This window comes from Columba livia, chromosome 19, assembly GCF_036013475.1.
Source record: "Columba livia isolate bColLiv1 breed racing homer chromosome 19, bColLiv1.pat.W.v2, whole genome shotgun sequence".
In the NCBI taxonomy this organism is placed as follows: Eukaryota; Metazoa; Chordata; class Aves; order Columbiformes; family Columbidae; genus Columba; species Columba livia.
Window position 1 is genome coordinate 1,592,502 of NC_088620.1, and position 27,424 is coordinate 1,619,925.

Below are 27,424 nucleotides of genomic sequence, written 5' to 3' on the forward strand. Positions count from 1 at the left end.
CGTGATAGACGAGCTATGCAGAGCAGATAGAAGAACTCAGAAAATAACAGAAGCAAATGCTCTTTCCGTGAACAAAGCAACACATTTATCTTTTCTTTAAAAGGATTTTTCTCATTAACACAAAAGATTCAGTTTTAGAGTTGAATTTTGTTTGATCTGTGGAATGAGCTGGGTTGATGGCATTATAATCTGACATACTTTTACCACTAAAAGTATAGTTTCAGACTGTAAAAAACAAGCAGGATTTTTGTGCCGACAAGAGCAGAAGTAGGTGTTCCTGTCCCTTTGGTTCTTGTTCATAATGATGGTGGTGTGATATGGGCACAGATTACATAGGTGGCTAAGCAAGCAATAGAAATGTTCAGACTCTAATCCAGCTTCCTCATAACTTCCCACTGAAGGATGAAAGGTTTGCTATATCCCATTGTCCGGTTCAGGAGAATACCATCCGTTTGAATAGTAGCTGGTTTTATTTCTGGCTTTGACCCTGCTCTCTGCGTGTTGAACTGTGCCCCCTCCTACCTGGGCACTTTGTGGTTTTCCAAGTGCACCTTTTGAAAAATAAAATAAATCCCATTGTTGCTTTCAGGAGCAGCAGATTTCCTGTTATCGGGGAACTGAAGTGGCTAGACACAAAACACAAGTTAATGGCCCCAAATAAACTAACGTTGATTGTTTTTCTCTGGTCTTTCCCCTGATAGTAATTTCAAGTGTTACTTTTAGCAACTATTGTGTATGAAGTGAGCTTTGGGGAGAAAGTGAGATTTTTGTTGTTGTAAATCGATCTCCCAGCAAAGTGAGAGCATTTTGAATGCTGCTATTGATTGCACCGTCTGTTTGTTTGCCTCGGAGGAAACCGGGTTTGCAGCCGCTTGCCGTCCCGCGCTGGCTTTGCCGTCCTACCGGGAGTCTCGGTGTCGACCTCCAGCTCGTCCCGGAGCAGGTTCCTGTTGCTGTGGCCGGTGCGTTGTCCCCAGATGCTGGTGTTGGTCACAGCCTTGTACTTTGCTGTTGTAGTGCTTAATGCTGACAGGGAAACAAGGTATGATGTGGATTACCTGATCTGAAGAAAACAGTGGAGAGTGGCAAGGACTGAGGACACCTCTGTTAACCGGAGAACTGGAGGTGTCTCATGCTGTTGAGAATCCAGTGGCACACTGGAGATGGCATCATTATCTATGAAGAGAGATTAAGCTAATTTATAGTCCTATATGAAATTTAAAGAAAAGAGGCTAAGCCAATAAAGTTGTATCCATGTTCTTAAAGATGACGTCCAGGTGGGATTGGCAGATTATCAGTGATAGCTTCTCCCCGCCCCCCAGATTTCTAAGGATGAGACTGACAGATACAACTTGCACTGAGAAATTGATTTTGCAGTTTAGCTTGTGGTCGTCACCCTGAGCAAGGCCAGCGCGATGGTCGCTGCCCAAGTTGCCGTTTCTCCTCTTAAACATTGCGCTGTACGAACTGGAGAGAAGAATAACAGATGAGTTTTGCAACTGGAGTTGGCAGATGTGACAGCACACGGATGCAGGGTAGATCTGCTGAAGCAAGAAGATGCTGGATTAAGCCAATTTAAAGTATTTTTAGACTCCTACAGTTTTCCAGGGAAATAGGATTTTTTTTTTAATATTAGTTTTGTAAATCCCCAAAAATATTTGACTTTGTTTTTCTTCCTGTTAGCCAAGCTAGGACTTTCTACTGCAAAATCTTGTTCAAGACAGAACTTGAGGTCTCAAATGTCAAACCGACATTGGACACCTCAAGTTAAAACCGACATTAGGTTATCATGCATTTGAAGTAAATACTTGCATTCTGAGGCTGAAAATGGATGGCAGCCAGCACACCATTCCTTAGGGGGATCCCTGTTGTTTCTGTTGCAGGGGCTCTTGCACTGTATTCTGAATGATATTTGGTAGCTTCTGCTGGCACATAGTATTTCAGTATTTCTACTATTCGTCTGACTCCAGGTGCTTCCATTAATAACACTGATGCATTGGCTTTGAATAACGTTTTTTTGAAACATGTGCTTGTTAGAAACAATTGTACTAAAAATCTCTTTCTTGTGTGAATGACTTATAAAATCAATTTCAAGTCAGTTGTGGGAGCAGCTCATTAGCGGAAGGGCCAGCAGGGTCGTGCAGGCGCTGCGGTGACAGCGGCGGAGCGGCAGCCGGTGGACCCTGCGCGGCCGAGACGCGCTCGGGTGGCGGGTTGTGAGGGAAGAGGGTTCCCAAAGGGGCGGCTTTTCTTTCCAAAGCAGCCTAAGGTCATCGTTACAGATTTTGCTTCAGACGCTTCCATTGCATTACATGTTGTGACACTGAGCTTCACACTTCCCTGGAAATAGTAATCTAAGACAAAGGAGGAGAATAGAGAAATTAACTGAAAATAACAGGGCTGGGTGGGTGAGAGATGGCAAGAAAAAAACCCCTTAAAGAAGCTTTTAGTAACCTAGAACCTTTGACAAGATGCTCTTTGACAAAACAGCCAGTTATACAGGAAGTGAAAAATTAACCTGAATTTGTTCAGTAGTTGTAGTGGAACTAATATAAGGCAAAAGCCTGATGGAGGATGTGTTATGGGCACAGGGCACACCAGCTCTTTGCACAATACTTGTGGAGTCTTGTGGTCTTCTCTTCCACATCCTTTTAAATCTTCTCTCTTTAATTAAAAAAAAAGTCACTGAGGCAGCAGGACTGCCGTACTGGAAAATGCAGCGGAGTGGAGAGTCATGAATGTTTAAACTGGCTGAAGGCAGATGTGCACAGCAGCCAGCGTGCGTTTGCAATATTGAAACCGCCAGCTTCTTTACATACTGATATCGGGGGGAGAAACTCTTGCTTGAATTTCGCCTTTAAGGGTTGCTGGGATTTTAGGTGCAAGGATAGCATTTATTCTTTAAAAATATTAATATTTGGAAACTTTATGTAAACATTAGAAAAATGTGAAGCTCGCATAGAGCGTTTACATTGTATTACTTGTAAGAAAGAATTACTAATTATAACACAGAGATCTAGGATCCACGTTGCTTTTCTCTTTCATCTTAAAAATTGCCAAGATATGTATTGGCTTGAAACACAGAAGAGGGAACAGGTAGTAGAGCAAACGTGTTTTGCTGTTTCCTCGTGCGGCTGATGAGAAATGCAAACCACCGATAGGTGCAGGTCTCGTTTCACTGTAGCCAGCTCGCTGTCCTCTCTCGTGCCCAGCGCAGGGCAGCAGTGCCGCGGTTTCCAGTTTGCAGGCTGGGCACGTGCCGTTGACCATTTCCATGATAGACCCGTGGCCGCACAGTTCTGTAGAAGACACATTTTCCTGGTGGAAGAGGGACACCTTGGTGGCCTTTCCCCGTGCAGGTTGCATGTGTCAAGTGCAGTTGGTCGGCTGTGGCTCAGGTCAACCTGAGCCTGTGGGATGTGAATCATAGCAGGGAAGAAACTGGGGCACTGCAGCTATTTCAGCTGAGCTGGAGGGTGCTGGAGAAGGAACGTCCCTGTTCTTCGGCGCTTAAACGTTGTGGCTGCTTCCCGCCATGGTCCCGGGGCAAAGCAAACCTCGCAGGTAGGGAATGAGACACGAATGATGTGGGCATGGGAAGATCAAGGAGTCTGTGAAGCTTTAGCGTTGGGATGCGGGTGCAGGGCAGGGCTGGGAGGGTGAGCTCAGCGCGGCACCAAACTGCACCGTGTGCTTGAGGAGGTACAACTGGGGTTCTGTGATGTAGTTTCAGGCATAGGTCCAGAAACTGCTTAAACCAGCTTTGTCTCTGGAAAAATAACATTGCAGATGGTGAGTGTCATTTCAGTGTAATGTAATCCTTTTCATTAATTTAGTTAATTCTTCATCTGTAAATGAACGTAGTTTGTGTTATGAAGATTGTGAGTGTAGTTGTCAAGTGATGACTGCTTCACAGGTGGGTGCGCACTGCCAAGCAGCAGCAGGTTCCTGTTGTCAGGTGTAGCCAGAAGAGCAGGAATGCCTATGGTAGGATGTTGCGAGTAAGAAATCATTTTAATGTTCCACAGACTCTGAGAATCCAGTGGTGGCTTCTGTCTTGTCTCGAATGAATACTTTGCTATTAATCATTTATGTACTATCTAATCTATGGGGTTTTTTGGTTGTTTTTTTTTAAGATACCCGCCAAGAAGTTCTTTTAAGATGTTTTGTCTTCTGCAGTGCTCAGTTTTACAGGCAGTTCTGTTTCAGATGTTTCTGACTGGTTGAGCAGGAAATACATGAAACTTTGTCTTTACTCAGTCTTGTACCTTGACACCCATACCAAGACATGAAGGGATTTTCAAAATGATTTAATTAGCCTCTGTAGCATGGGCTGGGACTGGTGTGCTGAGTGTTGCGGAGGTGCCAGGGAACATGAGGCCATATAAAAATCTGGAGATATATATAAAATATACCTTGAGGATTGTAGCTGCTCTGAAGAGGGTGGTGCTGTACCTTCTGTCCTCAGTACTGAACAGAAGTTTGAATCCTAAAGGAGAAGGATTTCTATTCCTTCCAAAATGATTTCTCTTTGTTATACATAATACTTTTATATCTGCAGTTATTTCTACTAATGTGTATTTCTCCCCGCGGTTGGATCGTGTGGTTCTATCTAAAATACAGCATTTTCTTCTTCAAACGATGGTGTATGTGCTCACCCTGCGCCTCTGTGTTCTTTCTTTAACCTTCCTGTCAGGCTAGTGATGATTTCCCCTTAGACCGTCTTTTCTTCACCCTCTTTCAGGAGCTAAAAACATGAGGTATATAAATCCTGCATATCCCCCTTCCCTTTTACCTTAATAAATCAGTCAGAGATTACTGAGCACAGGAGCCTTTTCTCCAATTGTGGGAACTGAACAGGCAGCAGTAATTCTAGGCTCAAGTATTTGTATGAAGTGTAAGAATTTGCCAGAGGAAGCACCTTTCCAGCTTTTAACTGTAGTGTTGTGTTGTAATTACTCATTTGGCTGGAATATTCCAGGCTTCTAGAGGGTAACCCAGGTGCAGCTTTGCCAGGAATTGCGGTACTTGGAACATAACAAAACTCTATGCGTCTCCAGGTGAAACTGAATGCTGAGCATATTGTTGGAAACATTCTGAGTCTTATTAAATATGAATCCCAGGGTTACAATTGCAGTTCTTTACAGAATGCTTGTGTGGTTGTGAGTGACAAGGGTTTCTGTTCATGTGAAGAAAGCAGCTCTGTACAGTGTACAGGGAGTTTGGATTTAAACTAGGAAATGCCAGCACAGCAGAAGGTCAGCCACACTTTGCCTGTTTCTCTGCCCCGTACTCCTCATTGAATCCTCAGGAATTGTATTTCTTATCTGTTCCCCTCGCTTTGTTGGTACTTATAACATGAGGGAAAACTATTTTGATATTTCTGTCAGTTATTTTGACATTAATCAACGCTGCAGATCTTGTTTTGTTTGGTGTCTGGGTACATTATAAAAAGAGTTGCTGAAAGAGTTCAATTATAATATCGGCCTCTCTGCCAACTGTATTGAGCTGTTCTGAAAAGCGGCTTGTCTCTTCTGACCCAGATACACAGTTTCCAACTGCGGGAGATGCTGCCAGAAAGACTCTTGGCAGAAGGCCAGCAATAAAATTATACTGCAGAAAAACGCAGCATATTTTCAGCAGCACTTTGCAGAAAGTGACGAAAAATTACCTGTCTCCTGAATGCAAAGGAGAAGTCAAAATAAACTTCCAATTTAAGGTCACATGTCTCTTATTCTGACTACTAAAAGTAAAAAAAAAAAAAAAAAATATATATATATATACAAGTTGCGCTTTCCTATTCTGTATACATTTCCATTTCTTTTCTCTTACTGTGTCAAATAGACCTTGGGCTGTGTTAGATACTGCCTGGTTTGTCACTAGCAACCTTAGCTGTCCTTGCTGCTCTGCTAACACAGGCTGGGAGGGACCTTAGGGTGGTGTTCGCACTAACCAGAGTTGTCACGGGCACATACTGGTGTGAGGGTAGATTAGGAGGGTGGAGGGTGTTTTTAGTGCTTTCAGCTGAATATCGGTGGCATGCGCCTTCTTGATGTAGCATTTAAAGCCCATTGTCCTGGTATTCTGCTCGGCCTGGCCAGGAGCCTAAAGAGCAGCTCACTCAAGTAGGGTCTGGAAGGTGAGTCTGGTGACCCTGGTCTCTCCATCGCAGCGGTAACGCTCCAGGCGAGGTCCTACCCTGTGCCGCGGGTACCAGGGTGCCAAATGTACCCGTGTCTCCCTTCTTGAAGACGACAGCTCCCGGATTCTGATGTTACGTTTCAGTCCCCATGGAGTGCAAGTGCTCGTTTTTCCTGCTTTTCCCTTTTCTGTTTGCAAGCACTCAAAGGTAGCTGAGCGCGTTCATTACTTGTGGCTGTTTAAACGTCTGTCTCCTGGGAATGCAACTGCAAATGCAGGGATGGATCCTACTACAAAGGCCTCCTCTGAAATTCTTTCCCTTGTTTGTCTGGTGCCAAAGCATAAACTTCCTCTATGAAGGATGGGATGTTTAATGGAAACATTGTTAGACTGTCATGGTGTTTTAATAACATTTCTAATGTGTCAAATCCCCAGTGACTTTAAACCACATTGCAGACTCTACTCAGCTCCTCTGTGGCCTGGTTTGGAGACGGTATTTAGTCTTGTTTTACACTTTAGGGCCACATGATGGAGAGATAAAGTGACTTTGTCAAGGTTGCCAAGGTCTTGGTAGTGCTAGTAGCTTTTCCTAGAAATTCTCTTGCAAGTGTGGGTGGCAGCTCCTGGGCAACACAACCATTTCCATATTGTGCTTTTCAGTCTGGGCATCAGCTGCTCCTTCCCTGAGGATGCAGGGACAAATATCCTGCTGGAGCCTGGTAGTAAAACGAGGCTGTTGGATTTATGGGATTGCTGCTCACTTTACATAATGCTTTCTGATGTGTTGGGTGCTGAGCTGTGTTCTGCTGCCTTAGTCCATATGGTTGGAGCAGATTTGATTTTAGTTTTCCTTAATTTAATTCTGCATGCTGTCAAATGTACTTTGTTCTGTATATTGTGTCTGCAATTTTATAGTAAACTCCCTCCTGTTTAGTTCTTTTATTGAAAGATTTCTCTCAAAGTCTGAACTATATTAGGTTTTCACTCTTGTGCGCATTTCCATGAAATATTCTTAGGATGTTAATGACTAGAAAGGCATCATTTAACTCAACTCTCAGGATTTTTTTCCCAATTTTCTGAGTTGTATAATAAAGATCCCTTTGTAATTCAGCTGTATATGCCTTCACCTCAGCCATTCACTGCTGAGAAAAAAGGGCAGGTGGAATTGAGCCTGTAAATACGTTTATCCAACAACTTCTGCTTGTCACCGAAACCTGAACCTGTCTTGAAAACAAGATGGTTACTACCTGCTTAAGGTAGAGTGTTGAGAGGGTGTTGGTGTTTCTGCTTCATTGGTCCAGTACAAGATTAACCCCCATCATAGCTGTGAAACATTTATTTTCGGTCCATTTCAGATACTGAAAGAACACCAAAAAGCACTTGGCACATGTGGAACTGCAGCCTGGGGTGTGTGGTGAGGCGGCTCAGACCTGTCCTCCCCACAGCAGCCTGCCCAGCAGTCTGGGGGTGCCCCGGACGCTGCTCGGCTCTCGGGGTCCCTCTGCTTTCAGGACGCTGCGCAGCTGACAAGCAGCAGCCTGCGGTTATCTGGAGCGCGGCCGGGGCTGGGACGTCGCAGCGGGCACGTGCTGGAGTCAGCAGCACATTTCGGTGCCCTTCTCTGCCTGGAACTGCCAAGTTACAGTTACCAGAGGAGACGGCAAACTGGAAATGTGAAATGTAGCAGTCACGGCAAAGAAGATAGCTGGGATTTAGTGTGAAGAGAAAACCAATTTGAACATCTCATTAAAGTCTCTCTAGCTTGCCATCTGCTGACTCAAAAAGCATATTATTATTATAGAAAAGCAAAACAGAGACCTTGTGAAGAGTCTGTTTGCTTCTGTCGATGGTCAAAGGCTACTTAGTGTGGCAGAGCTTCTGACGAGCTCACAGAAAGCAGCCAAAGCAGCAGTCTTTGCTGATTTCTCCTCCTAGCTGTCCCTGCTTGGCTTTCAGGATCTCTGAAGAGAAGAATCTGGCTCTGTGAAAAAACATCCCCTTCCTTGGTTGCTTCTGGGAAGCAATTTGGTAGAGTGTCAGTCTACCTTGGTAGGGTATGTAGCCTTGTGATAAGAAGTGAGGTCCTTCAGGGCTTTCATTAGCTTGCTTTTCCCAAGTATTTTTAGTGCGGCTGCGTTTAACACTCTTGGGGTTTCTTCCTTGGCAGTCCTGAGCTGCTGGAGCAGACAGGCCGCGCACAGTATCCTTGTCTGGCTGCTTTTTGTTTTAGCCAATTCTGCAGCCTAAATTCAGTGGTGTGAGGGTACAAACAACTATTAGGCACTTGCTGCCAAAGCTATTGGTCCTGTAAACACTTCACTTCTTCTTTACTAGGAAAACAGTGAAGCAGGATTTGTGGTTGCCTTTCCCCTGGCATGTTCAAATCTCAATGGGATGCAACATTTTAATTATTCCCTGTCACACCCCCGAGGTTTAAGCATCTACAAGGCTTTCAAGTCATCTCGTCTATCCCTCTGCTGTTGCCAAACATGCTTTTAATCTCTAACAATGTCAGGATTCTCTGACAGACAATATGCAACATATTGCTAGAGAAGGAGGATTGACACACAGGAAAAAAGGAAAACATTTGAGTGTGTGTGTCAGTCTGCAGAAATTTACTGACGGGGTTTCCAATTGCTTCAAAACGTTCCTGAAAAGCTGATGCAACAATATGTGCAGTGAAAGGAAAACAGGAACTTTCTGCGAGGACGGGAGTGTCGTGCTACGCGCTGAGCTTTTCCTTTCCTCTCTCACGCTACCTGTCCTGTTGTTCTGCTCTTCTCCTGTCTTACCAGTGCTATTTGCAGTTCCTTGTGCTGCCAGCGCTGGGGCTTGTTTCCTAAGTTAGTACAAGATCCTGCTCCCGCAGGATCTGCGAAAGGCTGTGCTGGAAAAGCAGTGCGAGGGCAGGAGAAGCGGCGGGGATGATTTCAGCTGAACATTCTCACAAGTCTTTTGTCTTCGGTTTCTTGTAATGTACTTGTCTCTTTTTAGGTAACAACTTACAGTTATTGCCACGCGAAGTCCTGGGTTTTGTACGGCATCTGACACATTCGGGATTGAGGGCTGCACTGGGAATTTCAACAGATAATTACTTTTTGATAATTAAATATAGCGCGTTTGATTCCTAAAGCACACATGACATAAAAATAGAGATTTCTTGACCTGGTTTCATATAGAGCACATTTGAGATGTTGGGTTTCCCCCTTGCCTCATATCAGAACCTTAGATTACTGGTGGCTACCGAACCACCCTGAGATAAGCTCTCACTGGCATGGGAAGGTCATTACATACGTGTAGGCATGTTGCAAAAGTTGCTTCCACAGTGACACCTGTGTGTCGTTCAGGCATAAATGGTTCAGTGACTGCCTCCCCATCTTGAAGCTTGCTTGCTTTAATTGGTGGTTTGACTTACTGTGCTGCATTGAACACTTACTGGCATTAACATGCTGTTTCTTCAGGTTTCAAGTTGTTTCTCTTTTTGCAGGTGAATTACAGAAAGTGACGCCCGGAGCATCTTGGCTGTATGAACTCTGGAGCTGTCAAGGGACTGAGAGGCTTATGAAGAGGTTCTGTCAGACAAAACAGGGCTTAGCAAAGACACCGAGGAGGAGGGAAAAGGAGAAAGGGAGGGAGAGCGAGCTGAAACACTGACAAACCATGGTAGGTACTGGTCATCTTTCCTAGGCTTGCATTGAAAACATTCTCTGCTGCCAGTGTGACAAATCCAGAGGAAGGGGGTTTTCTGACCTTGCAGTAAATTACAGGTGGTGCTGCACGCTTTGAGCAAAACGAATGAGGTTTGATATATTGTCAGCCTCTTAAAACTGGAGAGTTGCCTTGTGAGCCTGCATTACATGAATTATTAAATATGAACGAAGGAGATGCTCTTAAGGTTTTCTAATAAAACTGGCATTAGCAAGCTGCAGCAAGCACGGGTGACCTTGAACTTGCAGATTGCATAACCAAATGCTGCTATTCCCCTTCCACCTCTTCCTCACAAAAGCAAATGATGATGCGTATTTGTGTGCATGTGTGTGAAAAGCTGATTGATTGTGGTTCTATGTGTGTAGTCACATATACCTGGTGTATGTTGTTTAAATGAGGAGTCATTTCTAATCTAGCTGGTATTGGCTGCAAATTGGGAATGGCCGAGAGGTTGAATTTTTAAATCTGTGCAAGTGTGAAATGTTGTGATGGTAAGATTCTGAATATGTGCTCATGAAAAGCCAATAACCCTAGCCAGTTCCTGAAAAATATCTGAAGAACAGCTGAAGTGTATTTGTGTAATTTTAAGTTCTATAAAGTTATTCCTGAGATAATGGAAATGAGAATAAATGCCATAAATTTTAAACAGAGTGTTGTAACGTTTGCGTAGCTGAGTGCTGCTGACAGGCTGTGTCTTTACATTTACATTAAAAGAAAAAATATCTAAGAGAAGACTTTTACGTGTTACAGAGCACAAAGGGAGGAAGAACACTTGACAAAGCAGAGTTATCAATATATTGTATTTTAAATAGTGTCCTGTTTTGCTATTAGTTTTGGCCTAAATAGTGATAAAGAACCGATCTTGTCAGTCCCTCTTCATTAGAAAACAATTGTCTACTCATTTAGGAGTTACTAATTTGTTCCTGTTGGACTGTTTTCCTAACTGATATTTCATGAGATAAGAGATGGTGGGATGAATCAACAAATTCAGCTTGTCGGTTTTCGTGGCTGAGCTGCAGCCTCTCTCGGTGTCCATGTGGCGGAAAAGCCACAAGAGGGACCTCCGGGAAGCATTTTGCAACCTGCAAAAGTACATGGGATAAAACCAGACCCCGACTGATGAGCTTCTTTGACTACCTGAGTTGTCCATCTGGATTGGAGCACCAAAGTTAGAGAGAAATGGTGTCAGGGAGGATTCCATTCAGGCAGTGGCTTTGCTTTGATAATCCAATAATGTTGTTCTTTTTTCCCCCCTGTTTCCCACTTTACAACAGAGATCTATCCGATCTTTTGCTAATGATGACCGCCATGTTATGGTGAAACATTCAACCATTTATCCATCTCCAGAGGAACTTGAAGCTGTCCAGAACATGGTATCAACAGTAGAATGTGCCCTTAAACATGTCTCTGACTGGATGGATGAAAAGAACAAGTCTACAAAATGTGAGGGTGATGTGGAAGCGAAGGAGGATGCTGCAGAAAGCAATGCCAAGTGAGTGAGTTGAGCCTCATCATCTGTTACTGTTCTGCTCGGAATGGGTTCCTTTCCTTCTCCATAAGTCATAGTGTCACTTGATTCTGCTGTGTACTGATGTTCATGGGAGGAAATGGATATATTTGGACTTCTTGAGATGGCAGCACGTAGGGTGAGTGCAGGGAAGAGATCTGCAGATAGTGAATTTGTGCTTTTTTGAGCTCTGTGAAGCTTTGTAACTTGAGCTGGGCAACTTCTGTGTTCAGGTGAATTGCAAAGCAGTGCTTCAGTTGTTTTTTTCACAGGAGCTACCTGCATAAAGGGAGCGTATGCTTTTCATTTTCTGGTCGCTGATACGTCACTTTAGGACACTCATCAGTCCCGTCTATTTCCTCACTGTGATAGGATAAGACAAATATTCTGCATGTGTGAAAATACCATTGTAATTACTCCAAATTACTTCATTTCCAGGGATCAAGGTGGTCGGACATTGTGTGGTGTTATGAGAATTGGCTTGGTTGCAAAGGGCTTGCTGATAAAAGATGATATGGATCTGGAGCTGGTTCTCATGTGCAAAGAGAAACCCACAAAGACCTTGTTATGTACAGTTAAAGACAATCTCCCAGCTCAAATCCAGGTGAGTTAATTTAGGGTGGTCCTCTAACAGTGGCTGAGCGCACTGTAAAGTGTGCTTGGCTAAAGGCTGGAATTTGTTCCAGGAAAAAGACAAGTGGTATAGATTAAAGGGTATGTGACATGTTTCGTGTGGCGACATGAAGTAACTTCACAAAATTTAACATCTTATTCCTGTTGTTGCCTAACCCCTATCTGTGATGTCAGTTCTCCTGTGACGGCAGCTCACCTTTCTGTTTGGTAACTAACCCAGCTGATTTTTGCTCTGTGGTCCAACCACTAACGTGAGCTCAACTGCAGTCCCAGAAATCTTCCCTGCTCGAGCATGTGAGTCGGTCTGTGGTGTTGTCCCCTGTCCCCCTGCCTCACCCTGAAGTTCTACATTGCAGCTGCTTTGCTTCGCTTGGGCTGTTCCTGGGTAAAGATAAATGCCTCTGTACTTCTGAAGTGAGAACAAGTCACTTTAGGTGGTTGCTCATTTTAGCTCACGTTGATCATGAGCTCATAATTATTTTTATTTATGGTGCTTTAATTCTGATGTTGGCATCCAGTAGGCAGCACTTACAGCTAATATTGGTCTCCTTAGAGCAGCAAGGGATAATACCTTTCTGGCAGAGTTCTGAGTCTGAATAATCAGTCCAGCTTCCAGACTGACACGCACTGTTGCTGAGAAACGGCACCCTCAATTATTCCACTGCAAGTGCCTCTCTCCAGACTGCGGCCAAACCTTATCTGCTTTTCTCCTGATCCGCTTTTCTGCCTTGTGTTTATTTCCACATGTTTTGCCATTCCTGACAGCTGTTTGTTCTCACTGTTCATTTGTTCACTTAAAGGGCTTGTTTTAGTGAGATAATGTTGTGCCTGCACATGTGGCCCTACCTATAGCGGAAAATGCTAAGGAACTATTGAGTAGTAAAGAGTAAATTTTACTTGTTGGAAAGGACAGGGGTGCATTGACTAAAGAGTAAAGTTTACTTGTTTGTAGTGAGGTGTGAGATAAGAAGGGCTGAAAGTGATAAGAAAAGTTAGCATATACTTCAAAAAAAGAGTGACAGAACAGACATAATTACAAGATGTGGAGCCTGCAATAAATCCAAGGGACAAGTAGGTAAGATCCTCTGGGGAAGCACTGCGAGGGAAGGGACTGCAGAAGAGGAGAGGTAGGAGGACTCTGTTTCATGGAACAAGCTGCAGCGATGATGGGCAGGAAGGACGGCAAGAGGTTCTGCAGACACAGCCGTACCGGAGGGAGAAGGAAGGTGTGGGTGCATTGGTGCACAAAAAGACAGTTTGTAGTGTTATCTACGAAAGAAATATAAGCAAGAAAAAAATTACGGAAAACAATTTAAGAAACACTGGATTTATTGGTGTGCTGTCTAGAGAGAAAGTGGGTGACAGTCAGGTCTTGCATCCAGTTTCAAGTGATGTGTAGAAAGGGAGTGAGAGAGATGGACGGACAAACTGGAGAAAAACAGACAAATGAGAATGAGCACCTAGAAAACCATGTAATTAAAATAATCTAGTTTGGAAAAAGGCAAGACCGAATGAAGCGTATGCTTTAAGGCGTTAATGGTTATTTTTAAAGGGACGGTGGTGCAGTATCTCACATGGCTGCCAAAGGTAGGATGAGAATTTGAACTGTAGCAAAGGGCAAGCTCGTTGCAAAATAGGTCATATAGATGACATATGTGGCTAAGAATCAGAATAGACTGTTGGGAGAGGTGGTGACATCTCTGTTGCTACGGCATCTGAAGAATAACTTGGGGTTGGTAAGAGATGGCCAAGGTATATTGGGTCATAATTCATGGCAGGTAGATGGGCCACGTGAGCCGGTGCAGCTCCAGCACTGGCATCCGTCCTCCCTTTGCGGTGATGGTTACGGCTGTGCCGGTCATTGTGCATACGAAGGCTGTCACGTTTAGATGCAGCATTACTGGAGAGGTGTGTACTAAAAAAACCTGCTGGTGCTATTTCACACAGTAGCAGCTATGAAGCAGCAGCTTCTGTCTTTATTAAAAAAAAAAAAAAAAAAGTGATAATGTAGTGGGATTACTTAGTGTTCTCATTAAATTTGCTGCAGACCTTTCTTCTTAAGCATGTTACTGGGGTTTTTCTGTTTGTTTTTAATGAGGGAGGCAAGGCCTTAATTGTTGTTGCAATGTCCTGTAGGCTTCTCGTTAGTTAAAAGGCATATGCACATAGATTCTGCAGTTTTTCAGTTGATTGGAAGGTTCTTGAAATCTTTATTGGTGACTTTCAGAAACTTACAGAAGAGAAGTATCTCGTGGAGGAGCATGTAAATGAGGCAGCTATTATTATTCGTAACACAAAGGAGCCCAAGCTAACTTTGAAGGTGATCCTTACATCCCCTCTCATTCGAGATGAAGCAGAGAAGAAGGAAGGAGGTACACAGAGCGTTTTAACTTGTTTTTAAGACTGTTCTATCTAAATGCCCTGACTGTGCAGCACAGGGTTAATTGGGAAGTAGGTTTTTAATTGTGCATCCTGTACTAACTAGACTGGCTATTGCCAAATTTTGTGCCTTAAAAAGATGACAGTCACTTGGTTTTCCTGTAAATACGCAGTTTTCATTTGCAAGCAGTATTGCTATAGTGTTAACTTTGACATACAATTAGATCTTAGTTCTTTCTTTCACTTGCTAATTAATTCTTGAGCACCCCAGCGCTGCACAGTCTTGTTATCAAATTAAGTCAGTCAAGTGGGATTGGTTTGTAGTATCTTGAAAAACTCATGAAATTGTTTCTCGTAAAAAAAGACACAAAACTCTCCTGCAAAGCTCGCAAGTATGTTGTCCTGGCCCTCAGTTTTGATTAAGTGATGATACATATGTGTATGTTTCTAGCTTTAAGAATTTCCTAACTGGGATACAACTGAAGTTACAGTGCCTACAATACAGCACTTCTGCTTCTGAATTGAACATTGTACCTCATGTCCTTAGAGCAAAATAGATATAGAAAACTGTAACTTAGTTTCTTAACTGTTCCTTCTCCCTAACTGCGCAATGTCCATATAGTTACATGCCCCTTGTTAAAGGAGTGTTGACTGGTAGTACCAATGAGGTTGGATATGAACCAAGAGAAATAGAGAAGAGCAAATGTAGCCATACTTTATTTTTAAAATCTTGACAGTAATTTCTGCTTCCGCTTCCCAAACCCGTCCCTAGAACCTTTGCCACTGGATGGTGTCAGACCTTTGACCAACTGGCCACTCTCTGTCATGACAACGAGGCAGCCGGGCCCGAGTGGGCGAGGGAACTCCCTGGCGCTCTCCTCCCATTTCTAGACTCGCCACAAGCCCTTTGCTTCCTCCCTTCCCCGAAATCCCGACCCATGGGAAATGTTGGTCAGCTTCTCGCTGGTTTGCTGGGGGCGATGGCTGGACGGATCCCTTCTCAAATGACCTGGAACCCTTTGGCAGCACTTAGATGCAGAAAAATCTTACAACACAGATGAATGGCAAAGATTCCCTTATTGCAATGTCTGTTTATTCTCAAATTAGTAACCATGCTCTTTTGCAAGACCGCTAAAAATAAATTGTGTGTTACTTTAGTTGTTCTTCAGCTCCCCATAAGATGCTGAGATCAGCCCTGTAGTTGTTGCAGCTGATACAATTTTGTGACAAAGAGCACAAAGTGCAGAACAAATGTGAAGGATTTGTAAGAGTCGCACAAGGGGATGCAGTTCTGCACAAAGGCTTCCCTCCAAGTATTTTCGTGCAAAAAGTGATCCCATTGTGGCAGTAAACTGTAGAGACTCCTGAATTAATCTTAAACTGAATGCAGATTGGAATTTTTATGCTTTCCTATATTTAAAACGTAGGTGTTCTATTTTGTTTCCAGTACCTTAAAATATTTTTCGAAGTTCTTTACTGATTTTTTTCAAACTTAAAATGGTTTTACTACCCCTCTTAGAGTGGTGTTACACTGTCACTGCTGCACAGCTGATGAGGATAGTTAAGAGGGTAATGGATCTTGGATTAAAGCCCATGTTCTTTGACATTGATTCATCAACAAGTGAACAGAGACACTTATCATATTCCTTTTCAAAGGTGTGTGAAACACTATGCAGGTGTCACTAAGTCCATTGAAAGGGGAGGGAATACTTTTTTCTCATAATATTTCCAACCATATTTAGGTCACTTTCACTCAGATTCAGACCAAAAAAAGTTTCATATCTAATACCAAGGAAACATACTTGGAGAAACCGTCCAGTGAAAATACCTTGATCTCCAAGAAAGTCCTGCTATATTTTTTTAGTACCCCTGACTAATGCAAACAAATGTAAATACACTGTCTGTGCAGTTTTAAAAACTGTTTTGCGTTATTCCATACAAGCTTTTGAATGAAGGAGCTTAAACTGCTCGTCGACTTGCCTTTTATCTCCCGTGTAAGATGGGCCGTTGGGTTCCAGGTGCCGCTCTGGGAGCGGAGCCCACGGGCAGCTGACCAAGATTTCGTGCTGGGTGGGATGGGCACTAATCTCTCCTCTAACCAAGGCGGCGAGGCCAGGGGCCTCGGGGTCCCCGTTGTTCTGTAGGAATGCTGTGTGTGCCTTCATGCCCTGATGTCAGAATGCATTGAAAAACATTCCTGGATTTCTCTTCAGTCCCCACCTCTTTGGAAAAGTGTTCATGTTTAAGATGTGGTGTTTGTCCTATTTGTTTTTGCTGCTTGTTAGCAAAAATAAATAGTGGACCAGTGTGTGTGTGCATTTTGGTGTTTCTCACAAATGGCTATCCATAAAGCTCTGCTTTCTCCTGTCGAGAAGTCAAGCATCTAAAATTGCTGCATTTTGCAACTGTGTAAAATTTAAACTTCTTAAGAAACTGAAATTTTAGTCATAACATCAAATATAAATTGGGCTTTCCAGACCAGAACCTCATAGCTTGCCAATCAGCTGTTGTTACTGAGTGTGCAGCAACAACAAGCTTGTTCAGTAATAATCAAGTTCATTTAGCAGAGCGGGGCTGAGCTGAGCCTTGCTCTGGAGCAGCTCCTGCACAGCCAGGCTGCGGGTGCTGCGCCCGCGCGGCCGGACACGCGCCCGAGGGGCCACCAGCCCGAGGTTGGCTCTGCCTCTGCGGAGCAGGCAACGCTCCTCGTGGGCTCCAGTGAGGGGCTGCAGCCGCTGTGCCAAGAGAATAAACACAGCACGTGGGGAGAGAATTGCCAAAGGATTGGTTCTGTGTTGCACACAGTGAGCTAATGTCAGGGCTTTATTAGTAACTCTTTATTAAACTCCTTGTTCAAAGCACAAGGGAAAAAAGGAAAGCTTTGCAATCACATTTAAAACTTTTGATTTGGTCTCACTTTCCTGACTGGCAGAGCATGAAGAAACATGCCATTTTCCCGGGGGTGTCGGAAGGGAGCCTGCTGCAAGCCGCTCGCCCTCTCCACTGCCTGTTCTCTTCATCTTTCTGTTTAATAGAATCTTGCACCCAAAAGCTGGCTGACTGCAACATCTGCGAAAGGTGCTCAGGCCACTAGGACTGAATTTGCAACTGGCAAAATTCTCCAAGATGTTTGTAATTTACATCTTTGGAAATAGCCTTAATCCGGTAGGCAAAAGTAAGATTCTAACTTGTTGAAAACACAAATGATGAGAATAGAAAAGCCTTTTCATTCACCTGAATGTCAGATGATGCATATTCTATTCATGTTGTGTAGTTGAAAGGACAAATTACTTTTTCAGTGGCTGCACCACACTTTAGCAAGGCCTTGTGCAATGCTAACTAAAGTCCCTCGGCATTTCGAGTCCCAGTTCACTGCAATAAACTAAAGATTTTGCAATCAGTCACCTTTGCCATTTCTAATGTTTTAAAATAAGATTCTGATCATTCATTGACTAGTTGTTTTATACAATACACGAGCTTTAAGCAGATGTTTATATTGTCCACATTAAAGTTTTCTTACAGAACTATATAGATGTACATTTAGTAACTGTGTGCTGCAAAACATTACTCCTGAAAATAATGAAATTGCAAAGGAAATTTAGAAGCAAGTTTTGTGTTTCAGAGTGACCTTTTCTGCTCATAGAAATCCAACTTTGCAGCTTGTATTTGGAAAACAGGCAAGAGGAGTGATTAATCCCAATATTGTAATATTGTCGATGAGGGCAATAAGAAGCAATGCAAATATCTGCTGTGAAGTTCATTGGGGTTAGAAAATAAGCTTATAGCACTGAAGTCACCCGCTGCCAGCAGGTGCCAACCGCAACTGGGAGCTGGCAGCCAAGATACCTGCTTCTCTGCAGGTTTACACTGTAGGTTGGATTGGGGCTTTGGCTTCGGGCTCTTTTATCCATCATAACATAATGTGCTTTTACCAGAGTGACCTTCCCGCTGAGTGGCACAGGAGGTGAAGTGACTTTAAAGATGCAATTGCACCTGCAACCAATGCAATCCAAAGAAACCTATGAAAAGTACTTTGAGGTGTTACTAATAAACTGTACTACAAACCGATGGTACTTTTTTCTCCTAACTTGTCCTCATATTTTAAATGTCTTGCTGGATTTTGCTTATCTAGCATAGTCTTCAATTTGGAATGGGTATTTCATCCAGACCTGCATAGGCCTCTCAAGACCTGGAGAATTGATTGCTCTGAATAGTGAAAAGACTGTACTTCCCAGTTATTTATTTTGAAATAAAGAGTAATTGTGCATGCAAAGGAGAGTGTATTCAAGGTTTTAGTTGAGCCAATTTGTTCTTTGCATGTCAGCCAAAACCTAAAATATTTTTAACCTGATTTCACAGATACACAAAATCTGTCACTTGTGCAGAGTTTCCAGAGAATCTGGATGCTAATCCCTCCTTATGATAGAATGAAATCAGGAAAGAAAGGACTGATGCATAATGTCCCTCAATGCAGACCCGGATGTGACTGCTAAAAGCAGTTTGTTGCACGCTGGATAAAAAAGAGAAAGGGAGAAATAAAACAGTGTAAACCTCCTCAGAAGATATCGGTGTCTTGTCTCTCAAATCCTTTGAATTTCCTCTGATTTCGATTGCTGTTGGGAAGAGATTTTTACAGGAGGGGGCAACTCTCTAATGCATTCATAATCTGGACACTACCAAACTTCTTTAGATGAAAGATTAATCAAACTGTAAATTTTCATACTAGAATTTATTGTATATTTATTTCATTGAATTATATTGGCTAGTACTAATGCTTCAAATATATTCAGTGTTCTTTGGAATTCTCAGCAATTGCATGGGCATAACTTCACTTTCTACCTATTACAGATTCTTTTCTTTATAGCACCCAAAATATCTCAGTGTCATGAAAAGCAGCTTGTCTCTCTGAAATTCCCTGCCACTTTTGTGGAATAAAAGTCACAAAGAAGGGAAAGAAGAGGAAAAAAGAAGCCCAATACAGCCCAACAAAAATAAGTGCTATATAGCTATTTTCTGCCCTGAAATGTGTTCTGCATTTTTAATAAGATCCCAGATTGTCTGTAGCAGTGGCCATCTTTATTGTTACTATTATTTTACAAGGAGTGAATGCCTTTGCTTCTGTTGCACATGTGCACATTTACTACTTTTAATGGCTTGTTTAAATTAAATAACACAGTGCACTTAAATTCTGGGAGTCTTATTATCTCATTGAGATGCTGCCGCTCTTTTTGTACTGTGACAGAAACCCCTTGGTCAAATTGTATCTGTCTCTTTTTATCCCATTTTTACCAGTAGATAATGTTGCGATGAAAGATCCTCCGGACATATTGGACAGGCAGAAATGCCTGGAGGCCTTGGCGTCTCTGCGGCACGCCAAATGGTTTCAGGTTGGCTCTTTGTTCTTACCTTGTTGTTATTGTAGCCTTACGAGGTTTAATTTGAGACAGTTTTAATTTTAATGCCTCTTTAATTTCTGACTAGTCCCTAGTAGAGCAAAGGTCTAGAACTCGAGTGCAGTGCTGTACTGTACCAGGGCAGATGTGACAGGGAGACAGCCAGCTGGTCTAGAGTTGTCATAAGGCTACAAAAAACTTGACATTTTGCTTCCTTTTTCTTATGTCTCTCTGAAGTATTTAATGTAACTGCATTTATTTTGCATGAAGCTGATGAAGTATTAAGTAATAATTTTTTTAAAAAAAATCTATTCCAGAACTCTGTGCATTTAAAAAGAAAAGCAAAATTGAAAGCCAGGTTTTTGCAGGTGTATTGGAATCATTTTGTTTGTTTTAGGCCAGGGCAAATGGACTAAAATCATGTGTAATTGTCCTTCGTATTCTGCGGGATTTGTGCAACAGAGTCCCCACATGGGCACCCCTGAAAGGCTGGGTAAGTACGGCAAGAGTTGAAAGCCACAAGGTCAGGTCTGGGATCTCCTGCGAATTGTAGCGGTGTCTGGATTGGAGCACACAGTGCGTTGTGTGGAGCTCCTCTTTAACCCCACTGCCTTTTGCTCACCTCTGTTACCTGAGCAGAAAGTGCGTACAGGGAGGAAAGAGAATGCGAGTACTCGTTCAGTCTGTAGGAGGTACAGATACCATGGAAGGAGGCACAGTGTTGTGGGGCCTTGGACATCCTTGTGGATTTGCATAGAATCCCACATGTTGTTTCCAAGTGTAGCTTTTCCAAACCATCCTGCTGCCATGGCAGTGCTGCTCCTACCAGAGGTGCCATTTCACCCTAGCGGCTTTGGAGAGGGCCAGACACCGCAGAACCCGAGAGGAACAGCCTGGAGCTGACGGGAGGCGGTGTTTGCTCTCATGTGGAGCTGAGCACCCTGGGAGAGGAGGAGAACATCTGCCTGAGTTGGCTTTAGAAGGCTTCTCCTTTTAGATCTCCTGAGCAGTTAATGGAGAGCAGTTGGTTTCCTCAAAAGGGAACAAATCCATGTGCCATGAATTGCCCTGGGATGGATGTCTCTGTCAGAGCCGTAGTGGATTCCAACTGAAGCAAGCTGACGGGAGTGTTCTTCCCCTCTACCCCTCTGTATTTAACTGCAGTTACAGTTACCCTTGTGTCCATACTAATTGCAATTTAATGTCTTCTAGCCACTCGAGCTTCTATGTGAAAAATCTATAGGTACTTGTAACAGACCTTTGGGCGCTGGGGAAGCATTGCGACGAGTGATGGAGTGTTTGGCATCTGGAATTCTCCTTCCTGGTAAGGGGCCAAATTAACCTCAGGGACACGAAAGATTGATCAGACAGCCTTAACGTTTTGCTGCTGCTGAATGATGAGATGAAAAAATGCCTGCCTTGAACTCCTAACCTGCACTGGAGCAAAATGAATGGTTTCTTGTTTAGAATTTTTAAAAAAGGAAGTTGCAGAGTTATAACTGTTTGAATGAGCACTTCCAATGCAGTAGAAGTTAATGGGGAATGCTAGGTTTGTGTATAAATTAACCCCATCTCATTAAGTGGTTGCAAACGAATAAACCTAACAATGACATGCTTTCTACAGATTTACCAAAATCTACTTATCTATCTGAAATTTTTGTTTTATTAAACTACTGCTTTTAGTTGACACTCTTGTACATGTGCAGAGTTAACCCTGGTAAGTTCTGTGGCCACTGCTGCCAGGGAGCAAAACCTTGGGGTTAGCTTGCCTTGTCCGGTGTTCGAATCCTGTACCACCGAAGACCGAGACGGGCTGTTGCAGTATCCGTCAGTCCCCATTTTCACATTGCTTCTTGTTTACTCTGAACAATCTGCTTTGCCTTTTTCCCTCCTAGGAGGCCCTGGTCTGCACGACCCCTGTGAGCGGGAGCCAACAGATGCTTTGTCCTATATGACAGTTCAGCAAAAAGAAGCCATTACGCACAGTGCACAGGTAGAAAACGTGTCTTTCCGAGCAGCCGGGTGCTCTACCAGCAACGAGTGCTCTGGTGTAACTTAGGTTTCTGCTGTCACCTTCTAGCACGCCCTCAGATTATCAGCCTTTGGCCAGATCTATAAGATCTTGGAAATGGATCCCCTCCCATCAAACAAATCATTTCAGAAATATTCCTGGTCAGTAACTGACAAAGAAGGTAGGTGGTTTTTGCTCCAAAAATCACTAATTGGGCAATAAATTAGGGGCTAGTTTAGAATGGGTGAAATTCCTAAGCTGTCTGCTGTGAATGCAAGGTAAAGGCTTTTCTTTATGTTAAATGTGGGGTTTTGTAAAAATATTTCATTGTTAGCAGAAAATCTGGCAGTTCTGTTCTCTTAGAAGCAGCACCAGAGGGGCAGCAGCCAGTGAGAGGACAGCCGATGATTTCTTTAGGCACAAGGCAGTGGGGTCTGAAGAGTAAAAGTAGTGTTTATTATTCTTATGCTGGGGAAGGAGAGACTTTAAACTGGTCAAAAAGCAAATGATGAGTGTCCATGATAAGAATTACTCAAGAGTTCTTCCTAGAAAATAATATATAATGAAAATAAACTTCCATAGTTTTTTTCTGTAAAAACAATACTATTACAGTCCTCTACTTGGACTGAATGTAAAAAACAACACTGCAGAATTACACTACTTACATCACACATTATGTTGGAAACAGGTATTGGGCATGGCATGGTACAGTGAGTAATAAACCAATATTGGCTTATGTGTAATGATAAGAAAGCTTTGATTGATGGTCGAGTTCTTCTCATTATAAACATGCAAGGAACGGTATGGGAAGGAACAGACTCCTGCTATGGAATTTTGTTTTTCTAATAGCATATCCATATTACAAGGAAATTTATACCCTAGGTACAGGTTCATCTGCTCTTAAGAGACCATTTGAAGATAGTGTTGGGGACGATAAAGATCCAAATAAAAAGATGAAGCGTAATCTGAGGAAAAGTAAGTGCACCTCTCCCCTCTGTTCTCAAAGATCTGTTGTGCAGCGGGAGCTGGTTTAAAAGCTTCTCTGTGTTGCTGTGGAATAGCATGTGAAAAAGTCTTTGGCATGAAAACTGTCATCTCTATTACCCCACATTCAGAATGTCCAACACCTTTCTTATTGTGAATTTTCCCTGACGTGTTGTACTAACTGAATGATTTCATTTTTGAATGGGACTCCCCATCAAGCTACAGCAAAATTTAGTTGCCCAAGCAGCTGAGGTATTTTATTGATGATGTCCCTGTAGGTTGGGTTTTTTCACTGCAGTGACTTTGCTGCATGAAGATTTGCGTTTCTGCATTCTTCCCCCTCTTGAGCTGGTGGTTGGTCTCTCAAGACCTCTCACAAGAAAAAGAAAATGCTTAATCTACAAAACGTCGACATTGCGTATCTGCACAGCCTGCAAGTCTCTCAGCGCTGCTGGCAGCCAGGCGGTTCTGGGGGCTATTTGCATTGTGCTACTTCGCTGCCAGTTCTGGATCTGGTTCCTCTCTACCTATAAAATTTGTTACTCCTTTTATAGCAGCCAGGAAGAATATAGCTAGCTGCAAAAGAATTGTGTTAACGATATGAAAAACGGGTAATTGTAGTTGTTACCCAAAGTAGAATGAAATGGCTTATTAAAGACGTACCAGTGGTAGGGCTATACTCAACCTCCGAGAGGCTGAGGCGTTGTTTTGCTCCTTTATACAGACAGAACGCACTGAAATGCAAATTGTTTGTTTTTCTGTTCATCTTGTTTTGTTAATTTTCCTTTTTTTTCTCTTTTTTTTCCTCCCTCCTTCCCCCACCCCTCTTTTCTACTGTCTAATACTAGTACTAGATAGTAAAGCAATAGATCTCATGAATGCTCTGATGAGGCTCAACCAAATCAGGCCAGGGCTTCAGTATAAGCTGCTGTCGCAGTCTGGTCCGGTCCACGCCCCAGTCTTCACGATGTCTGTAGATGTTGATGGTACGACGTATGAAGCATCAGGACCTTCTAAGAAAACAGCCAAGCTCCATGTGGCAGTGAAGGTAAGATGGCCTGAAGTGACCTGTTAACCCCAGATCTTGGAACAGTGTGTGAATTATGGTTACAACTAGTGATACACAACCTCAGAATTTAAAAAACGTGTACTCTGAACACAGCTGGGCACGGCTCAAAGAGCATCCCTGGTTGCATACCAGCAGAGGAGAGAGACAATGTGCAAATGTGGAGGAACAATGTCCCAGGGCTCTGCAGGCCAGCTCCTGTGACAATGGATTGAATGTGGTGCTTATGTTCTGGGCTCAAGGGTTCAGTTTTGTTCTGTTCTACTCCTTTTTCCTTTTGGTTTAAAAACGGCATATTGGTGGCTCCCCTGTTCTCCTTTTCATTCGCTGTGTCCATCTCTGGGTTGTGAGCTCCTGGAAACATGTCTTCAGTGTCTGAAGAGCACCTTTGCGCACTGGGGGAAGCAGTGTATGGAACTGGTTGGTCTCCAGTCAGTGTTGCAGTAGGGGACTGGCATCATTCCGGTACTAGTTAACCTGCGCCTGCTTCTTGTATGTGCTCTACATGACCGAGCTCAGGTCTGTAACACAGTGATAGACTGGAATGCCCAACATGAGCATCCGTGTTGTATTGCATGAGGCCAGTTCAGACTGCTAAAGCAGAACAAGCCTGCCGGGTTTCTGGGAAGAAATGGAAGTTTCCTGCAGAAAATTTATATGGAAGAGAACCTCTTTTAATAGAATGCACTTCTGATAGAAACAAGCCCATCTGTCATTCTGTGCTTCATTTTGTTTTGAACAAGAATTTCCTTTTTAGAAGCTTCATCTGGCAACTTTCTGCTTTCCTTTGATTTCAGTTTTGAAAATCCCATTGTCCCGTGTGCTTTCAAGTTCAAAGTGTACAGAAGTATCTAAGGGAATGTGTTATTCCTCCAGGAAAAGTAGCTCTCTGCATGTGTGTCCTTCCAGACCTTCTGCCTCATTCTTTTATTTTGCCTCCCTCCCTGCAGTCTTTTAAAAAAGTCATAGAAAACTTGTCCTGAAAAGCTGTGACTCCTCTGCCCTTGAACTTCTCTGCATCAGCCAGATCCGTGCTGCTGTGTACCCAGCTCTGTTTTCTCTAATTTTACACATACACAAATTTTGGGCTACACTTCAAAACATCCCTGATTCAAGCCAAGAGGAAATAGATGGTGTGGTAGAGACTGCCTTCCCGTGCCTGCCCCTGTTCTTTTTCCTAGCAGGTCTGGGTCCTGCTTTCCCAGACCTACAAGATGGAATAATGTGCCCATTTCAGTTTCTATATCTGACCTTTTTAAAGTTTAGGAAATGAAAATGCAGCCACATGTCCTACGATTGTGTGGGAGCTGAGCCCGGGGTTACTTCCGAGCTTCTCAATTTGGTGTTGGAACATGGTGATTTTTGAAAACTTTGTTCTTGGGGAGTTTCAGGTTCTTTCCAGACCCTTTTGGCTCTGTGTGAAGAGTGGTGCTCGTGGGTCATTGCTGTCTTTGAGACCAGATTTTCTGTTCGTGTTAATTTCAGTTTTGGAAGCCTGGAACTATTTTCCCCATTGCTATTATGTTTTTCTCCATTTTAACACAGGCAGAAACATATTTCTAAGCAATCTGCCTTTATTAGGTGTATAGCGTTGTTCTGTGTTGTGATCAGCTTTGTATTTGTTTCTGTACCGCTGCCTATTTTACAGTTCATTTCATGTGGTTTTGTTGTAGGTTTTACAGGCCATGGGGTATCCAACTGGTTTTGATGCAGATGTGGAGTGTGTGAGTTCTGATGAAAAATCAGATACCGAAGGTAAAAATGAAACAACGTCTTCAATCTCAAGCAATAATACTGGAAATTCCACAGCTGACACCTCTGCTACCCTAGAGGTGAGTATTGCATTAAAAAGTACAAGTGATGGAGAGATGTGGGGATTGCGTTTGTATTTGGTGGGGGCTCGAGGGGGGCTGAGGTTTGGGGGGTTTGGTTGGTTGGTTGGTTTTGGCTTTTTCTCCCAGAAGAGGATGGCGTTTATAGCAAGGGTGGTGGATGAGGAATGAAGAGATAGTTTCCAGTTTCAGATCTGCCATAGACTTTGTGTCCCTGTGGACAGATAACTCATCCTGGTGCCTCCTTTCCTGAGGTTTCAGGTGGAGCAGCCATCTCGTCCTCGTAAGACCATCAGCTCTTTGAGATGGGTGTTGTCTCTTCTAGTCAGTTTATGTACGTCATTGTGACTGGGACAGCTTTTTAAAATAACCAAGATACTCCCAAGGTGCATGACTCCGGTTTTCCATGTTTGCACTTTTGACACACTTTACTTTCCAAGGGCAGGTCCTGGTACCAGGACTCCAGATCTTTATCCAAAATAAGATGTTGCTTTTGAAAACTTTGATTTGATCCCTTCATCATCTTTTTCTTCACTAGTGAGAAGTCATTTGTAGCTGTAGCTGAATGCACTCTGATGCAGGCTGATTTGCTGGTCTGCTGAGATCTCAGCTTTATCTTCCTCGCATCCCAAACAGTTACAGATATTTCTGCTGAAACATGTGACCTGGGATGTGAGACTCCTTCAGTCAGCTCAGGAGTGCCAGGACGTAATTAGATCGAGCAGATGTGTGCAAGGTTGGGAAGGCTAATCTCTCCTTTCAGTGATAAAGCCTTCGATTTCAAGGAACTTGACACCATGGCTTCAGCTTTGGATACACTCAGGGCTTAAATTCCATGTGCAGTTGGTGTAGTGTTCAGTGCTGTGCAGATGCTGTGCCAGGCCACCAGGACAGCAGCTCTCACCAACAGAAATAAAGAGGGTGTGACTTCTTTTACAGTATTGTTTGTCCCGCTGCTGTATTTTAGAGAAGCGACTTCCCATCTGGTGTTCTAGCACAGCATGTTGTACTGAGGCCAAGGCAGCGTTACCTTTGCTGCAGGTCTGTTCTGGGAAGCCTTGCCGATGCGCGTGGTGGGAGGAACAAGCTATTGCAGAGGCTTGACACACTGATCATGCTGCTGTGTCTCAGTGGCTGCCCATGTGGCACTATATGCCACAATGCTGTAGGTGTTTATCTGCATTTTGAAGAGAAGAAGGCTCTAAAGCAACACTGTAAATGTCTCTCTAGGTAAGAACTCAGGGTCCTATACTCACAGCAAGTGGCAAAAACCCAGTGATGGAGCTCAATGAAAAACGAAGAGGTCTGAAGTATGAGCTCATCTCTGAGACAGGTGGAAGCCATGACAAGCGCTTTGTGATGGAGGTGAGTGCAAACAGGGTTATGGAGTCATTGGTAGGTGGTTTTATTAACAGTGCTTCTGTCTTTGGAGTTGCTTGCTGCTACGGTCCAGATTTTTTGTTTTGCTTTTTGCAATGCGCATATCTGGTAGCGATGGTTTCAGGTTTTTGTATCTCTCATTGCTGTTGTGGTGATTACACCAGGGAAAGGAATGTCTTTGATGCTTTAGGAAGACACAGTAAGAATTAGAACTAGGTTCTGACAGCCCCAAACTACATCATGTCCTGACATGAGGAGGAGGGAAGTAGAAGATCCACAGCTTGACAGAAATATCTGATTTGCAAACATATTTGGTAACCTCATGTCAGTGACCTGATTCGAATCTCCTTTTGCCAGCTTGCCAGGGATATTTAGAATAACAGTAGCTGT

The 27,424-nt window shown here is 43.2% G+C and overlaps 1 protein-coding gene across 24 annotated transcripts in view; it reads left to right on the forward strand.

Annotated features, from left to right (window-relative positions):
* Positions 1-27,424, forward strand: part of STRBP (spermatid perinuclear RNA binding protein) — a 58,339-nt gene that overhangs the window by 12,818 nt on the left and 18,097 nt on the right. For 16 of the 24 annotated variants that reach the window (XR_010467155.1, XR_010467154.1, XM_065035467.1 and 13 more), the window contains exons 2-14: positions 9,629-9,804; positions 11,124-11,341; positions 11,795-11,960; positions 14,217-14,361; positions 19,661-19,755; positions 20,159-20,254; positions 20,974-21,085; positions 21,657-21,754; positions 21,842-21,953; positions 22,655-22,747; positions 23,605-23,804; positions 25,496-25,654; positions 26,885-27,019. Coding sequence is in view for 22 of the 24 variants with exons in the window: in XM_065035467.1 (XP_064891539.1) it covers positions 9,802-9,804; positions 11,124-11,341; positions 11,795-11,960; positions 14,217-14,361; positions 19,661-19,755; positions 20,159-20,254; positions 20,974-21,085; positions 21,657-21,754; positions 21,842-21,953; positions 22,655-22,747; positions 23,605-23,804; positions 25,496-25,654; positions 26,885-27,019 (1,632 nt within the window). In the remaining 2 variants the exon portion in view is untranslated. Of the gene's footprint in view, positions 1-857; positions 963-9,628; positions 9,805-11,123; positions 11,342-11,794; positions 11,961-14,216; positions 14,362-19,660; positions 19,756-20,158; positions 20,255-20,973; positions 21,086-21,656; positions 21,755-21,841; positions 21,954-22,654; positions 22,748-23,604; positions 23,805-25,495; positions 25,655-26,884; positions 27,020-27,424 lie in introns of those variants that run through there. The other 8 variants (XM_065035474.1, XM_065035473.1, XM_065035463.1 and 5 more) reach the window with 3 other exon arrangements.